Source organism: Triturus cristatus, chromosome 8 (assembly GCF_964204655.1).
Source record: "Triturus cristatus chromosome 8, aTriCri1.1, whole genome shotgun sequence".
In the NCBI taxonomy this organism is placed as follows: domain Eukaryota; kingdom Metazoa; phylum Chordata; class Amphibia; order Caudata; family Salamandridae; genus Triturus; species Triturus cristatus.
In genome coordinates this window covers 1,314,683,829-1,314,702,696 of record NC_140591.1, presented here as the reverse complement: position 1 = coordinate 1,314,702,696, position 18,868 = coordinate 1,314,683,829, and the positions used below count along the sequence as shown (strand labels likewise).

Sequence of the window (18,868 nt, the reverse complement as noted above, 5' to 3'; positions counted from 1 at the left end):
CAGGTGCAGCCATTACAGTGTTACTATTGCAGCCTTAAAGTTATTTCTCAGATATAACAAATAATAAATGCATTTCACAAATGCATGTGATTTTGATTGTTCAACTGAACAGAAAATGGCAATATTCTACACTGTGATTCTTGCTTTACTGTTATGGGCAATGCCATATCCACCTAATGTTCTGGGGTAAATCAATTTAGCAATGATCGATTCAAACCATAAGCCATAGATTTAAGACAACAGGTAGTACAACAGGGTCAACAGAAAAGGAAAGAAAGCTATACTCATCTGCATCTTGATTGGTAAAAGCAAATACTGCTGTTATTAAATGCACAGAGCTCTACCTTCACTATCCAGAGGTGTCTGGTGGTGTCAATTAGAGACTGTGTAAGGGACACTCATCATCAAAGCAGATATCAGTGGCCTACATTAAGTGAAAGGCCTCAAACCCTGTTTTCATTAGGCCCAGACATTGTTTTATGAGGAAACGGCCTTTACAATGAGGTTTTTACTTCGTTGTGCCTTTACCACACATTTTGTAGCACTCATATTTTTAGCACGTGCATGCCTTTACAATGCATGCCGTTACCACGGATTTAAGGTAAGTTGGGAGTGTGGGGGGTCTCCCCCCACAAATACATTGTTTTTATATATAAAAACAATGCGTGGTAATGGCATGCATTGTAAAAGCATATTTAAGGTAAAAACATGTGTGGCAAAGGCATGCAGGCATAAATATGAATATTGGATTTAGTGTATTTCAATTAATTTACAAATGCGAGAGACAGATTGGAGCAGAAAATGTTGTGCAGGAATTGTGAAACTCAACGTGCCACAGCCACATGTGATGCACAAGTAACTTTCACTGCATTGTTTTATGAACCGTAAACAAATAAGATGAGCAGTGAGTTACCTTTCGCAACTTTTGTTTGTGAGAAAACACCTTGCTTACAGTATTCATGTGGGCACTCTGACTTGTGTACTTTGAAGAATAGATATAATTTTTGTAAAATGTATTCATATTACTCATAGAAAAACTGGGCTAAAACGACAGCCCCCCCCCCCCCAGTTTACACCCACTGTTGTACTGTGCACACATCCTATACAAATGCAGACACATGTAGCGTTATGTAGTACATATCAGTCACCTTGTCACTGAGCTTTGTCTGTGAGAGCCTGCATAGAAATATACGAGTTCTCCTTGCCTCATTTTCAGTCTGCCAAAATCATGCATAAATAACTTCGCTACCATAATTATCGCTTCACTATTATTCCAAACATTGATCCTTTTGTTGCTAAGAGGTAAATCCTGGAATTTGATCCCATAATTTCCTACATGTACTTAGCAAGGATACTTTTGTTGCCTTGTAGTAGGACACCTTCAGTACCACTTCCGACTTTTTAGCCCCATGTGTTACTTTCATGTGTCTCTCTGTGGGTTGACAGAAAGTCCCTGAAATCAGTTTGAGCGCGACACATTGACGCTTCGATATTTGCATTAAACATTTTCCTCAGAATTTGTGTGGCCTCTTACTACTTTGCCACATGACATCCACAGATTTCTTAGTTTGAAAGACCTTGTTTGAGTTCCAGTAAGTCCATCAGTTGTTCAGTGCCTGTGAGAAAAAAGGAGAGCAAATAGTTGAATTCTGGAACGTTACTATACTTTTCTAGTGCGTTTGCAAGCAAGCCAAATTGTTTTCCAGGACAATGAGCACTGTCAGAACCTTTGTCTATGCCCTAGTTCCTGGTGAGCCTGCCTAGGGTGATGTAAAGTGAATCTCAAACACAACTAGAGTTGTGGGTTGTGGTTGGTCAGCTTTTGGGCACAGGCATTCACAGGAATTGGAGGGGTTGTCAGTCTTGGGTAGTCAAAGATCATACAACAGGATATTGCCCACTCACTAGCCAGTTAGGTGAGCAGGTGTCCTGCAATCTGCATCATTCATGCAGTGGATGCACATGAGAGACCTGTGTGTCTGTGGCGGAGCTCTAGTGTGATCTTGCAATGGCTGTAGAAATTAGACTGAGGACAAAGCATGGGAATAGGGAAGCAAAAGAGACTCTAAATTGAGGTTGCCACTTTTCTTAATGGTGACAATTCACAGTTCGTGTCTGTAGGACACTGGAACTGGCATGACTGAAAAATATGTTAATGTACTTAGAGGAGAATGACTCTTAACTTACTCAATTGGGAGAGCCTGGTCCTATTGAGTGGAAGGTCTCTGATGAACAAAGTTTTAGGTGTAGAAACTAACTTGGAGAAGGCAGCCCCGTGGTTCACATTTATGACAAACTCAAAAATGACTATATTTTATAGATGATATTTCAATTTAACTTGCAGTGGTCTTGCTTATTTCTAATGACAGATGTCAAAGTATTCTTGTCTATTATAAGATGGATAGCGACAAATCTACATCCAGTGCTTAATTTGTAAAATATTAAGTGCCAGGGCTCTGACTAGGAGGCCACTGCAGCTTGCACCACCCATCGCCCCTGTCCTCTCTGCCAAAACAACTAATAACCATCTCTCTTGCATGTTAATGCGACAGTTCAGATAATTCCAGGTCCCCAAAGCTAAAGGTATGGCTGGGGAGGCAGGTGTTAGTAATTTTATAATGTATATTGTTTTCCTAAATAACTGTGATACTGCTCGTCTCTAAATTACATGACCAGCGGCACCATGTGGCAGACTGCCCTAAGTGTGGTGTTGACAATTAGGTGCCGGTGCCGAGCACTGGAAACCAATTAAGTGCCGGTGCTCAGCACCGGAAAGCTCCGGCTCAAATTAAGCACTGTCTACATCTGAATTTGTATGTAGACAAATGGTGGAGAAACACAGATGGATCTTCCATTAGAGCTTTTAAAATAACATGTGGTTTAAGTAGCTTGAGATTAAATGGGTGCGTGGTGTCCTTGCAGTACACGATGGTAGCTATAGGAGAGGAGATTGCACAAGGTATTTGTGTCATCTATCCTAAACTGAAGATTATCCCTCCTTCGGAGACTCTGAGGTAATAAATATCATAAAACCAGCCTTAATGTCAACAGCATCAATGCACATTCTGATGTTTTTCCACACATAAGAGATCAGGCTGGCCAGGGCCCCAGTGAGTATTATCTATGAGGTCACCTAGCCCAAATAGGAGAGCTTTTGAACTCATTATGTATTATTTTACAACTGACATTGTGTTGATGATACACCAACTCCATCTATAATCACAATATTCATACTCCGAATTAACATTTTCCATCTTGTATGCATATAGCTACACTTCCATGATCTGTGTGCTATTCTACTTGACAAATGTACAAATGTACATGTTGTTTTTGTCATTTTTGAATTTTAAGTCACAAATAAATGTTTAACATGGAGCCGGTATGCTATACTGATCTTTCCAAGCCACTGCAGTTGGGCTTGTTAGCTTTTTGAACTAGTAGGTTCCCATTGTGGTGAACTAGCATGTGAGACCTGCATTTCTCCAGGCAGAGAAAAAGTGTAATAACTTTGAACAATCGGTTTTTGAGGCAAATCAAATGACCCTACCATTTCTTCCCAGACCAAAGTTAAAAGATGAGCAGTCCATAAGCGGAGTTACTGCCCACATGCATTTGGGTGACATTTTAACCTGCATTTTTAGCACAACAAAAGCTGTGGAGAGGTGACCTATGCATTCTTGCCAACTCAGTACCACCCTGGCTCCAAAGGGAGAAGGATTTGCCCATCTTTGTAGCAGTGCGATTGTTACAGACAGCAAAATTCCAGGGAGGATGACATTGGGCAGATGGTAGACTTACAGTATTACAGATCTAGAGGTCAGTAATGTAATGATTTGATTATGGATGCACATTACTATATATGTTATGTTTGAGCCAGCAGCCTTGCATTTATTACAGAGAATGTGAATTCTGCACTAAAATGTGTTCAGAAGATGGGGCTCTTCTCCATTTTTGCATCTCATAAAAATGGTAATGCAACAATTAGCAGGGTCATATTATAAAGCACAGACTTTACTCTAGCTTAATGGATCCAGAGATACGCATTCATCAGCATGGAAGGATTTAGCATAAAACGACATGTAAATGAATTGATGAGTGATCGTAATTTAATTTTAGTGCTGAAGATGTAATAGAGACACAGCAAGATGCCACTTTATCATAGTACTTTACTGCTCAGCAACATTCTGGCAACTATGTAAACGACCTGGGTGCATTCCTGCCTTAGCAGCTTGAATACATTTGTCAAATATCCTGCTTTCAGCAATAAAAGGAATTCAGTGTGACTGAAGAGGCAAACACAAATAAATATATCTAAGTGACATAAATTTAGTTTTCATTAAACGCTTAAATATAATTTGGTCCTGACTCCCGCAGTGAGATATCAGACAACTAGATGCATTTATTGATTCTCTTTTGAAAATGGTATGGTCAGTTTGCGTGTATCATTTCTGTGCGCACACTCTTCCTTTCCATAATGCAGTCTGTTTTCTAAACTTGAAACGATAATCATTGCCCTGTGGCTATGGTTCATTTACGGATCAAGACTGACCATCGCTATAATCGTAATTTGAGTCCTATTGAGGACAATCACACTAACTCTAATACATTAAAATGTAGGGGATAGCAACATGATAATATTCTGAAAAATTCAAAATGCAAAGTATTATAAAGATAGGTAGACGCACTAATAAATTAACAGCTAGGAGACAGAATATGATAATATGCGGAAAAGCAAAATATAAGAGATATACATTTAATATGGGCGCAGAATTGGAAAAAAAATATGTGAGCTCGAATACATGTATTTGCATAAAGGGCTCTATTCAAAAACACTTTTCAATGCAGTGCTACTTGGATTTGTGAGGCCCAGCAGCCTAGTCGCTTCATTGTTGAAATGGCCTTGAAGCATTGACAGTAGAACATATGCAGTAAAAGCATCAGCACTCTTTTGAGAGCAGAAAGAATCGCCTTTTGAAAAGGGAACAATATCACATTCAGCGGTATTGCAGAAGCGCGCATAAACACGGCAGTGCAGAGAAAGGTGAGAGCGGAGCAGTGGTGAGGGGGAACATTTTCTCCATTCGCAGGTGTAGAAAACAATCTGTCAATTCTTTGCTAACGCTAACCTGAATAAGGTTGCATCTTGGTACATACTGGGAATCCAAAGCAGGCTTGGCAATTTTGTTGGACCGGCCCCCACCCCGTAGGGAATGGGGGCGTGAAGGAGTGCTTCTAAACAAAACCGGGCCCCAGCACTGCTGCTTTTGTTATTGGGGGGTCGATATTGCAGCATTGCTGCAAAACCGGCCCCCAGCAACAGAACCCGCCCCCACTGCTTCAAAACCGGCCCCACCCTTCAAGCCTCCTGGGCAAATGCCCTATGCCTGCTTCAGCCAGTCTGGCCCTGGCTGCATCGTTTGAAATGCAAAGCAGTGATTGAGGTGTTTATTCTGCTAGATTTGCCCTATCTGAGGTGGAGATGGTTACAAAATGTGTTCCTGGTTTGAAGATGCAGCTATTCCTCAGCCGATTATTTCTAGGTAAGGTTATTTGTGATAGAAAGTCAATACTACTTGAGATTTGCATACGTGTATTTTCAGTTTATTTTTCATTTGATTTAGCTCTACAATGTGGTTGGTATAAAACAAACAAGTATTTTCAGTTTAGGCACCATTTAACTTGTGTTTTGTTCACACTTTGGTTGGTGCCTGTGTCTGCAGAATCACCTAGTAAAAGATCCAAGAAGCTATGTTGGATATAACAAATGGCGGTAATGTGACGTGGCTGCTGTTTCTCAATCTCTTAGCCGCTTTCAACCCCCTGAACCACTCAGACCTATTGACCCAAAAAGGATAATGGCGGGGTGTCGGAGACAACGCAAGATAAGGGTTGCGGATGTATGCCCTTTATCGTCCAGGGTCTTAAGCGGGGTTATGAATGGGTTATATTTACCCATGTTATTGTTTAGGATGTATGTGCCACCACTTCTTCAGTTTATGAGACTGTTAGAAAAGATTTCCAGAACTATGTGGATGACACCTAGTGGTTTTTAAACTATTTCATTGCCATAAGCTAGCTCGACTCTATATCAATCTGTTAATCAAGGTGGTTGAAAAATCAATCAGCTCAACTTGGTTGAGCCTGTATGACACCAAAAGTGATGTCCTACTCATCACTGAATAACAAACTCCAAAAGGTAAACGATTTTCAGGAAACTAAACAAGATAGGCAACACAGTAAATTATCGAATGGATAACAATAGATATAGTTAAAGCACTAAAAGTTCTGCTGATGTGTACTTCTTTTCAGACTTTACACTAAGCTTCGTAAAAGGCACATGAGTCTGCAGAGATTTTGAAACAGAACCGAGGAACACTGGCAGACCATTCTAGCCTAATTACATCACATGATGTGTTTGTTAGTTTATTGTGCTCCTTATTACAATTATTTGCTTTCAGTTTACAATATTGTCATTAATGGATTTCGAACTATTTTATGAGAATAATAAACACTTCAGTTTTAGACTAAATCTGATGCCTACTGAAAACCAGAAACCACACAGAGTAGTTTTCACTGCCTTTTTAGGTCTCGCCTGACCCAGCGCATGCGCTGGTCTGGCGAGACTTATTGAGAGGGCTCTAAAAAGTGCTACCAGGCCAGCCTAGAGCTACAGTGCATGTGCGCGGGTGCGCGCGCCGCGCTTTTACCACGATTACTTTCACTTTCGCGGCCGCACGGCCGCTTTGCATAGCCAATAGGTCTCGCTTTTGGGACCTTATAAGTATTTAGTTATGCAACTGTTGCATGGCTAAACACTTATAAGGTCCCAAAGGCGAGACCTATTGGCTATGCCAATGCTTGTTGATATAGCCACCAGTCATAGGATCAAAAAATGGACCTTTTTCCCATGCAAAAGAAAAGTCCCGCATTACTTTGTGTTCAGGTGTGGCATGCTCATATTTTGCCATCCACTTTGCTTGCAGTCTCTTTAAACAACACACATTCCATACTCTAATTTAACAGCCTTATAGATCTCTAGTGCACGATAAATGAACAGGTTAACTTCACGTTATATCACCTGCTCAATGAAACTCCATTTTGGGAATTAGAAATCAGGGATGTAGTGAGAAACATCTTGTAGGATCTCTCTAATGGGATCTCAATCCCACACATGTGCACATTGTTCAATATGGATATTACTCAGACTCACATATTCCAAATGAAAATTGTTTTTAAGCTTTTGATAGCCTATCCGTGAAAGGTGGATGTACCCAATGATGCACTAGAGAGCTCCTGAAATCCCAATTCTAACATAAACCTGTAATTTAAATTTAAAATATTTAAATTGAAACATTCAAATATTTGTGTTAAAACTGCATACCTAATACCAGGGCCTAACACAGCCCCCTGCAACCCCTGCTCTGTGGGGGCCCCCCGAGCTACAGGGGGCCTCCTCAGCACACTACTCAGACCTGAGCGCTCCAGATTAAATCTGGAGCGGGGGCCCCTCCATGTACATTGCAGGGGGGCCCTTAAACCTTCGTTACGCCACTGCCTAATACCTGGATTGTACTTTCAAAGCTCAACATTAAAGATGCAGGGGGCTCATTAGATCCCATCTAATCTGACAGATGTCAACAGTTAAGCCTTCCTAGAGGACAACTGTTAAGACAAAAACAAGCAGACTATATTATGGTTTCTAGATTTACTTGGGACTGACACCCCTCCTTATTTTAGTAGCAAGATATACAGGTGCACAATATCGCTTTCTTGTCATATAACGTTAACACAGGTAGTAATAATAATTGAAACTTGTGACCAGCAAATCAGATAATATGTCAGTGGGGAGCATTGAATTCACTGATCTAACTTTAAATTTTTAGCTCATTTCATATATTCCTGCACGTATTTTTCAAAAATAAAAACGGCAAACCCTGTATCACCCACTGCATAGGCAAAATACAAGTGTACAACTCTTTCTGCCCACTCTAATTGTGGTCTACACACCCTACATATAGAGAGCTCAATATAGTGCAGAGTCTTTTATTAATATCATATCTTGAAATCTGAGCAATAAAATGGACCTAGCTGTTGCCTGAAGAAAAGATCTGAGGTCAAAAAGACAAGAAGAACAGCAACCTTTCAATATTGTGTATTATTCACAGCAATACATGACAACAAAGCACTGTTAAATACTTTAGGAAATGCCTATTCTGCTTATCAAAAAGAGATTACAGAAGCACCCAACAGAGTAGATATATCTATTACTGTATTATATCATGGCATGATTACAAAGCTGTTAAAAACATCCAATCTCAGTTCCACAAAATTACTATACACTAGGCCTATTTCTTACGTGACTTTCCCAGCTAGATCATTGTAGACCCCGACAAATCACCAAATTCACCTTGCATTTGAACCCCACCAACAAATTCACCAAGGCCAATATGGATTTTGTCCATAATGACTAATTGAGTCAATCAATCAATGCATAATATAAAACACCAAGACAACATGTTCGAAAAATATCACTTTAAGTTCTTTTCATTTGTACAGATAGTTAAGGTGAACACAGCTGGGCTAAATTGAAAAAACAATAGTTGGGTGCATAAGATAGGGGGCTGTTGGCAGTTTTTACAACTATTTTTTTTAAAATCGGATATTCTCATTGACATTGATGAGTATCAATAGAATGATTAGAAGCACTGAAAGGCATCACATATTCTGTAATATTTTAGAGTACATAATTATGTAAAGAACATAACCAAATGAAAATTGATTCTTTAACCCATTTTGAAGGTTGATTGAAGTATGGGGTAATACAAAGTTACTCCCACTCCACATGTCTGTTTAATATACCGTATCAGCTACTGACTAATGTAAGGAAGTCCTGTGGGCTGCACTGACATATGCATTCAGATATTACATAAATGTACCTGATACACAGCAAGAGGAAGACATAACAAAATACTCCAGAATTCTGAGTTTCAGTGCTGTTGCGTCATTCATAAGTATTCATTGATGCAATAGGTTAAAATGAGATAATTAAAGCAAGGTTTATATGTGCCATCAACAATACCTTCAACTTTCTACCAATTTCAGTCCATCCAATGTGTCGATATGCTACATTCATAATGATATGATTCAAACTAGAAACATAGTTGAGTGGTGGGAAATTCATTTTTAAGAGTCAAATTATTATGTTTGTGAAATGAAACAGTTTTGTCCCAGAGAAGGTTACAAACAGACAAACTACTTTAGTTCATAAATCTTTAAATTTGGAGCCTGATTCCCTTTGTAAGAAGGAGCTTATTAAGTTGTCGCCCATGTCATATCCTAGAAGCACTACTAGTATACTAGTATATAATTCTTGTACACCTACAATACTATGTGGTCCTGCTACAGTTAGATAATGTTTACATTTTTTATGTTTATATGCACTCATCAGATACATGGAAGATTGCTATAACTAAAGTACTTTTTTGTCTTCCTGTCTCTGGCTCTTTGTACTATTGTGGAAAAAGTAGTCATTTCTACATTGTACAGTGACCGGTGAAAGCCTTTTGCAAATATTCAACACACATTCACAAACTAACAGGTGACAATACTATGATGTGTTTGAACTGAACAAATTAATACTAGTTTAAGACTTCTATCTCCTTTGAGATTTTGGTTTGCAATTCTTATGGATATACATGTATGACTCTCACCCACGCCACTGCCTTTGTTTCTAGGTTCAATGGTAAACGGATGGGGTTCTGCATCTGAGGAGGACCGTAACTTTTCTAGTCATAGGTCTAGTGTAGGTAGCTCCTCTGATGAAACACTTTTTACCAGCGGAAGCTTTGCACAAGCATTGGTAGCAGCGGCAGACAAAGCAGGGTTTAAGCTGGAGGGAACAAGCTTGACAAGAACAGGTTTGTATGTTCAAAGTTGGTGTTTTCAGCATGAGGGATGCTGCTAATTTTATGAAGCTTTGCTTTCCTGGTTCTTGCAGCTACGCTGATTTAACTTGCATGGCATTTGGTGAATGGACATTTACACTGAAATCAAAAGCTTGTCTTATTTTCTGTCTATTGTCTAAAGTGAGGGATGATACAATCAAACTGTCTGCCAGCATATTTTCTGCTTTTATGTATTGGTCGTCATAAGAAGCAGGACCGTATCTTATGCTTTACCCTGCCTTATATTATTTTTTTCACAGTAAAGCATTTATCCTTTGCTATTGAACATGCCCCTAAAAGTTTATGTATAAAACACTACACAGCTTTTATATCACCTTCCTGCAGTATTGTGCATTGCTTTATAAGATGGTTTACTTTTGTTCGTGGACATGTAAGCATGAATTGTGCAGTCATGAACATGTGTGAATTGAATTTTGTATTCTTATTTGACCCATAACTTTGAAAGTAGCATACTGTGTATATTGGGTGTTTGACAAATGGATTGCATGCAAATGTAATCAATGTATATCAAGGACGGATTGGCTAGCCAAAATATTAACAAAGAAAATTAGGCGCAATGGGTGAGAATATGAAGAGCTGTTGGTGTGCAGGACAATAATACATTGACATTTACCCCAACCAACCAAATGCTATTTTCTAATTCATGCGTAAAGACAAATGCATTTTTGCTGTTGTTGGTTGATGCAAATGTTGGATCAAAATCATAATGTGCAGTAATTGTATTTCTGGATTTGAGTTATTACTCAAGTGCTGCATTATCTGAAAGCAATTCTGTGTGCAGTGTACATGAAAATAGGGACGTCTTCCTCTTTGATAGCTAAGTTTTACATAAAACCATTTAATATATATGCCTTTGAAGGAGAATGCAAAAGAGTCTTACATATTTGATAATCATATCAAATACTGAAAATCCCTTCAAATGCAGCTAACTTTCTCATTTGAACACGGTTACATTGTTTCTAATGCTGCAGTGTGTTTGCACATTTTCCATACCAAGGGTTAAAATGCATCCTGATAGTTTTCATTATTACTCATCTTTATACATATGTATCTTAGTGACATTAGATCTGTATTGTGCCATATTGTCTATCAACAAGAAGTAGCATCACATATATATTTCTATCTGATAAACATGCACTCTACATTCAACCAGAGTGCGACACTCTGTCAGCAGCGCTTTGTAGATGGAAGATTTTCTAGGCCATAACAGACCCATCATCAAATTATCCCTTTCTCTTACACTTGTGTTAACACCATTTCCTAGCCACTCACTCTTTATAACACAAACTCTCTCCTCACGTTTGCAAATCTAGTCTTGCTCAGCAATTAAACTTAAAGTTGTTGAGATTTTGTAAGATGAACTCAACAAACCAAACTGAATAATTAAATATGTTAACTGTGTCAGTCTATCCTACAGTATGGGCTCATAAACTGATAAAGTGTGTTTGAGCATGTGTTCACAACTTTAGATCCTAGTACTATAAGACAGTGTTGAAACAGTCAAGAATGTGCATGGTAATTGTGCCATAGATGCACATGTTTTTGTGAGGCTAAAACTGTATTTTGAATTCGTTATTATTATTACTCACTGTAAAGGACATGCTCTGGCCCATGGACTATAATGAAACATACTGTGTCTATCAGGAGACCCTCAAAGTTAAGTCTATTTAGCTCTCCATCTTAACATTCAAGCCTTAAATGTGTTAAGTCCTAAGGATAAACTGTTCAAGCAGTCAGAAAATCTTCAGTAAGATTTGCATGTGTCTTGATTGACAATGGTTTGGAGTTAAGGGTTCAATTTAACTTATTGAGCAAACTGAGGGCTGGTCCCAAAGTACGGGTCAGAATGATATGATAACTAGCTATGCTGTTGGCCTGGATTTTAATTTAACCTCAGACTACAATTTAGCAATTTCAATCATTTGCTTCAAATGGAAGCCTGACTGGAGTAGAATGGGAAATAAACTATCTCCCACATTCATGTACGTTCATAGTAATTCATTGTATGTTTGGGACATACCTGTTTTCTTCAAAAAGATAGTGGCAATCAAACATTTAAATGGCTTTGTTAAAGGTCGATTTATTAGTAATGTCAGACACTTAACAGGCACGTTTTCTGGTTGAGTCTTTTAAGTCTGAGAATATCATACAGGAAAACTGCCTAAAATGTGTAACATGATTGCAGTTTAAAAAAAGAACCTTATCGGATCAGATCTTCTTTTATTCGGTACATAGAAAAAAGTATAACCATTCAATCAAAGATTAAAATGTATTAAAAACAATAAAATCTGTAAAACATTCATACAGAAAAAAAGAAACAAGAAAGTTAGTTATCACATGCCAAAAAGGTATTCACAGCCCAGAATCATCATTTTATAAAAGAACAGAGTACAAACAAGTACTGTTTCACCATTCCAGAACCGAACCCAATCTAATAGAATGAGTAGCCAATAAATAGTGCATAGTGCAAATAAAAATACGAAGAGTAAACTTTACTCTATAGATAAAATGCTACCTTTCCTTTATCAGAAAGCTCCAGTTAAAGGAAACGCCAGATACAATTATTTAATTCCCCACTAACGTCCTCAGATGGATGGCAGCAGATAAAAATGTATAGACCATCAGGAAAATAAACTTCGACTGGAAAAGTGAAAAAGTAACATAACACAGGTCTGCAACTTTTAATATTCAAATGCCTGCCTCAATAAGGGAATCAGGGACTGTTGTTGGGGGGACAGTGTATAATTTACAAAATAAAAAAAAATGTAAAAGCTACTGAGCCAATACTGGATAGCAAGAGTCAAACTATGCATCATGGTGCGCAGAACTGTGTTAAGAGACCAGGAAGTGGGCTATACCAGGGTCATGTAAGTATTAAGGGGTAAAAATTATGTTACCCACTTCTTTTTGGACTCATGCTCAAGCCTTTGTTAGGAAAATATAGCAAACAGATCGTGTTTGAGCTGCTTTTATGGGATAGACGCTGTTAAGATAGATTAGAGTAACTGTCCTCTCTCCCCAACAGGGCCAAATTCTCCTTTACTTAGAGTAACCACAGGAGGTTCTGTACTTTGTCTAAGGTCTTACAGTCATTAATTAGGGCAAGATTATACAGGGGTTCTTGCTTAGCCCATATCACTCTCAATAATAAAAAGGGTGCTGCTTTAACATAATCTACAATCGGGGGAAGTCCCAATTCTGCATGGCAGAGATGTATGGGAAGACTATTGGGGACAGACAGCAATCTGCACAAAAATTATTTTCTGAAATCTGGAAGGCACGCACATTGCAGTTGCCCCTGACCCCAGCTCCAAACATCCAAACACCCAGATATGAAAAAGAAGAAACACAGGAAAGTTTCTCACCATTAACGTATTGGGTCATAAGAGAAGAGGAAGTCTTCCCTATAACCATGACATGGGACTTTGTAGTATTTGTCTTTAGGTCCAAGTCATTTATAAAAATATGGAACAAGTTGATGGTTTTGGTAGGGTTATTCCAGCTCTTGTAATTAAAAAACAATCATCAGCATATAGGAGAGCAGGTAGCTTCCTAGGACCAATCTTTGTAACATCGACCACTTCTGCATTTAGAAACTCCTCAAGATGATTAATATAGATTCAGAATAAAAAGTGGCCAATACGCACCCTTGCCTTACACCTTGTTTCATTTCAATTTGGTCACTAAGTTCACCATTCTTCCTGTACCTCACCTGACCCATCACTCCATTATGCATAGAAGCAATAAAATGACCAAAGCAGAATCAAATCCTATAGTCAACATCCTGGCCCGGAGTTTCCCTCTGTCCATCCAGTCGAATGCAAAGGTTCAGTCAATGAAACCAAGGTGAATCGAGCCACTCTTCGTCATGGTATATTTACTAATAACCAGGTGGACATTAAGGCATTGCTCTGAGGTGCCCAAATCCTGTCTACACCTGTACTGGTTTTGTGAGAAAAACCCTTCTAAGTTACCCATGCCTCAAGATGTTCAAGGAGAATTCTGCCCATAACTTTGCCAGTAGTATCTATTAAAGAAATGGGGCGGTAACAGCGGAGGTCGGACCGATTACCTTTTCTAAAAACGGAAATTAGATTTGCTCCCAACCAGGAATTGGGGAGCAATTGCCACAATTGCCACACTTCTCAGGATGTTGGTCAGAAGTGGGGCCCACAATTCAGGGTTATCTATAAAACGATCCGCTAGTACCCCATCAGTGTACATTTAAGTTTGGTAAGGATGTTTTGAACTGTTTACTTTGTGCCAGTTGACCCAAACAGTCTTCCATGTTCAGATTTATATTCTTCTAACCCTTAGTTGTACCAATCTACTTGGAAGCCCTAGAAACATGAAATATAAGCATGGATGGAAACCCTGAAAACTGATGGACCCATATTGGAAGCTTTGATAACAATTATTTGTGGGTCAAAACTAACTGTTATTTGTGGAGGGTGGAGGGTTCAGAAGTATGCCCACACTTGATGAACCTACTTGTGCTGAAAAAGTGGAAGGTATTGTTGCAAAGGGATAACTAAATGAGAAACAGTGACAATGCTCCTATCGTTCAACCTAATAAGCAAACTGTGTTGACAAGATTTATTAGGTTTATAATGTAACTGCCCAAAGACTAATTGAAATCTGACATGTCTGACCAATACCACTTAATGGTCAACTGCACACAAGTAGGTTAAGAGACTTTATTTACACATACAATTTTAGAGAAAGAGACTTTTGATTTTGGTTTCATAAGTACCATAAATATGTTATTACAACAGTCATATTTTTTAAATACTTTTTAAAAAACAGTCCGTTCCATTCAGAAATAGTTACCACCTACTATCTTTTTGTTTTTGTGTGAAATCTTGTGCACCTTGAGCACTTGCTTTTTGCAAACCATGCAAACAGATTTGACATTTTAACAAAAAAGGCTTTCATTTTTACTCTTTCATTTCAGTATTCTTTGTGTTACATGTGCTATTCATTGTCTGCATAGTTTAATATAATTGAAACAGTTAATTGAATGCAAACCAACCTGGAACTTTCCCCTATTAATTTCATAATGATTGCCTATGTAATTTATTCATAATATGGGTCTTCTTTTAAGGTAGTTCAGTAGGAAAAAGGCATCATTCTCACTCTGTCAAATTTTAGAAAATTGTAAATGTTATATGAATTGTTGCCTGTGAAATTTAAACTTAGCAATAAAGGGTCTTGCCGCCAAACATTGACTACTCCATGAAGAGTTTAAAATGGAGGGTCTATTGAAATATGCCATTGTAGAGAACATGCATAGATTCTACTACATTGTATATCATCACCCACTTATACTATCTAATATCCGATATATATAACTATCATATTTTGAACCAATTTTGTTCTACAGAACTTTCTTACATCTTTACAAATCAAAATAGTCACATCCAATCTGTCACAAACGTCTTCTTTATGTGATGAGACTGTTCAATGATACACAACAATAGGTACCAAAATAAGCAAATGTGCAGTCAATAATTAGATTTGATTTGACTATTAGTCTATATTGATTGATAGATATTTGTCAGTGATAGAAATGTTTATGAAAATGAACTGTATGATGAAGTCTGTCTCAAAAGTATTATTTGCCCAAGACAATGGGTTAACACCAAGTCCTTTGAGACTTTTATTGACATCACAGGAAATGTAATCATGCAAAATTGTCTTTGATGGCATTGTTTTCTACAAAAAGACATACAAAAATGTATAATTTTGAAAAGCTATATAACCTTAAATTCCTTCAAAGTTCCTTCAGTAGGTAGTAAGGCGTGGATGTTCTGCATTAGTGCCACTTCTCATCTAAAATTCAGAAGCTTCTGTGAGAGGGGGACCATCGTATGCATAACATGACCCTTATATGACAACCCTGTTTTGTTTTAAGTCTTTCATTTTTGTAAATCTAAAAAATAATAAAGCCACTCAAAGTATGAAACAACATGCCAACCCAAGATCTACACATTTTTTAATAATGTATAGTCCATCAAAAGTAATGCCGTCAGTAGAAGCTTACCAAACAGCAGACAGTGTATATTGAAATTAGGTGTTAAATAAATGAGAAATCTCAACTTCATATTAGATAACAAGAACAATTTATAGTAAAGGTCAAAGCCCAAAAAAACAGATTTAAACATTCCAATAGAAAGTGATTGAATACCCCATGTGTTCAGAAGTGAATGGAGAAGGTAAAAATCTCAGAAAAATTCCTATCTCATTTCCATGTGATTCTTAGCAAGTCACGATTCAGTTGAGGCTCACTCACTGGTGCATTTGGTTAAATACAAACTTGCGGTATGGTTGGCTAGAGATTTAACTTCTGGTTGTGTTCAAGATAGAACAAACATCAACTTAGTGATATGGTTTTTGTCCTTGCTCATTCTGTTGTCTGTTTTGTGTTATGTAAAGTGTGTATTGGCCCAGAAGATGTTGCTGTAGGTGTAACATCTAGTCATACCTCCAAAACCTCACATTGTGTCATAGAGGTCTTCTAAGTAATGCTCATTCTGGTCACTTTAAACTTTTACTAGGTGGATACATCTATGTCCAGTTAAACTTGCAATAATTTTACACAGAAGATAATGGATTTCCTAGTGATAAAATGAGAGCTCAATGTTATTTGATCTGTAGTAACAGTACTACCTAGATACTATGTTTTATCATGAAGCTGGAACCTACAATATCAGTTTGCCTAAGTACCCCTTCTTGGTGGCGTTTGAGATCATCACAGACATTGTGAATAGTCCAAAATTACTTCCTAAAGCACAAACCATATTCCACAGAGATTCTTATTGTGAATTGAAGGCTTATTTTGTCCCGCATTACATTGCTTTTATACTGGATCTCTCAGGCTTGATGTACTCTTTTTCCAAGTAGCAATTTTAAGGATTTACAATAGAGTTGAGTGAATCGGGGAGTCAAACCAGGGGGTAAGCATATCAAACAATTGTAGTAAGTCTAAGTCAACCAGGGACTCGGGCAGATATTAGGAGAAAACCATAAGAGCTTGAGTGAAATTATTGCCTGCTCTATTCATACTCTTTTGCTTATCAAAACTCCACTGTACTATATAAAATCAGCAATTTACAAAACTTCAGATACAGGTTCACAAAATCACTACTGATGGAATATTTATTTTCATAATTGCTCGTATGAATGTGAATGTCTACTAGCATGTCAGAATAATGATATGCTAATTTAGGATTGGGGTGGAAATGTGTGCGATCTGGCAAAGTGAATGTGCAAACACTCAAACAGTTGTGCGCATTCATATTTAACTTCCAGATAGTTTTTCAGTTTAATAGTACACATATGTACTGTAAGATGGAATGCTGTGTCCCAGTGAAACAGGATAAAATTTGCCTCATTTTTAATGGTACTGTACAGAGAAGAGTTTTCTTCACAAGAAAATATATTTGTGAACAGATGTTTCTAGATCAATAAATCATGAATGTACCACCATGTCTGTGTTTGCTTTTAAATAAAGCAAAGTTATTTTTCTTTAAATGCAACCCACTTAACTTAAAGGAAAATGTGATTTGTTAACCCCTTCCCCGCTCATGACGGAACCGTTCCGTCATGAGCCACGGTTGCCGTGTGCTCATGACGGAACGGTTCCGTCATGACAATCCTGTTGGCGGCCGCTCCGCCTGCGCGGCGCTGTTTCCCCGCCTGTGCGGGGCGACAACGCAAATGGGCGGAGTCATGACGGAACCGTTCCGTCATGAGCACAGCTCAACTGTGGCTCATGACGGAGCGGCTCCGTCATGAGCACAGGCCCACCGCGCTGCCCCCCTGCCCCCCCCAGCGCTGCAGCGGAATGTCCGCGGCAGCGAAGGGGTTAAAAAACAAAAATGAAAAGTTGTATTTTTATTTTTTAAGAGTAGGCAGTAGTTGGGATGACTGCTTGCTCTTAAAAAATGTTTTCACATACATTCACACAGGGGAAGAGATCCCCAGGGGACCCCTTTCCGTTTGCAAAGTAGGTGGTTAAAATGCAAATATTTTGTGACCAAATTGTGGTTGTAAAACGTTCACACATTACAGTGAAAGTTGCTAATTTGGGGAATGCCCTTACACACCCCTTCCTAATACCGAATCGCTAACCCATTTTGCGATTCAGTAATCAACTACACAATCGCAAAATAGAGTTTGGTACATATCAAATGGCTTTTTGTGGTCACAAACGGCCCTGTTCGCAAAACTACGTACATCTGGCCCTTAGTAATGTCAAGAAGTACAGAAATGTAAACAAAAAAGTGAAAGCACACCAGAGGCAGATGGGACTTCTTATAGATAGATATTTCTTATCAGAAATGAAATGATCTCTACCTGCTGATCTGGTAAGAAAAACAGATCATAATTGTTTAAATAAATAACCAATAGAACAAAAAAACACCATTGCCTGTTGTTTGTGATAAACTGCTGATGTAGACATTTCCACTACCTTGCATCTATAATGGCCAATGTGAGATACCGGTATATAGTAATCTTGCAAATATTATTATTATCTATTAATTTGAGTATTTTGGTACAGTCAATCGCACCATGAACCTAGATGTAGAAAAATAACCTATCATATTCACATTTTTTTCATTCATTCATTGTGGCCTGTAGAACATAGATGAACAATGAAATTTGATGAGAAAAACAAATTATGCTGAAAACAAAGGCATTTATGAGAATGTGAAGCAGTACTCCTGATACACAAAGGCATTTATGAGTATGTGTATCCTGTAGTACCACTTTGAATACTCCTAAATGCTTTTATAAATTAGGCCTAAACATCTAAATTGGAAAGATAGTGTAATATTACCTCACATACTCATAAATGACTTTGTGAATTGGCCCCAAAACATCTAAAATGGAAGTGTAAT

At 38.1% G+C, this 18,868-nt stretch overlaps 1 protein-coding gene across 13 annotated transcripts in view; it reads left to right on the top strand.

Annotated features, from left to right (window-relative positions):
- The window catches only part of ROBO2 (roundabout guidance receptor 2), a 746,476-nt gene that overhangs the window by 706,249 nt on the left and 21,359 nt on the right, over positions 1–18,868 (top strand). For 9 of the 13 annotated variants that reach the window (XM_085623035.1, XM_085623034.1, XM_085623031.1 and 6 more), the window contains one exon: positions 9,735–9,917. The exons of the other annotated variants lie outside the window; for them this stretch is intronic. In XM_085623035.1, the coding sequence (XP_085479161.1) occupies positions 9,735–9,917 (183 nt within the window). The remainder of the gene's footprint in view (positions 1–9,734; positions 9,918–18,868) is intronic. 13 annotated transcript variants of the gene reach the window in all.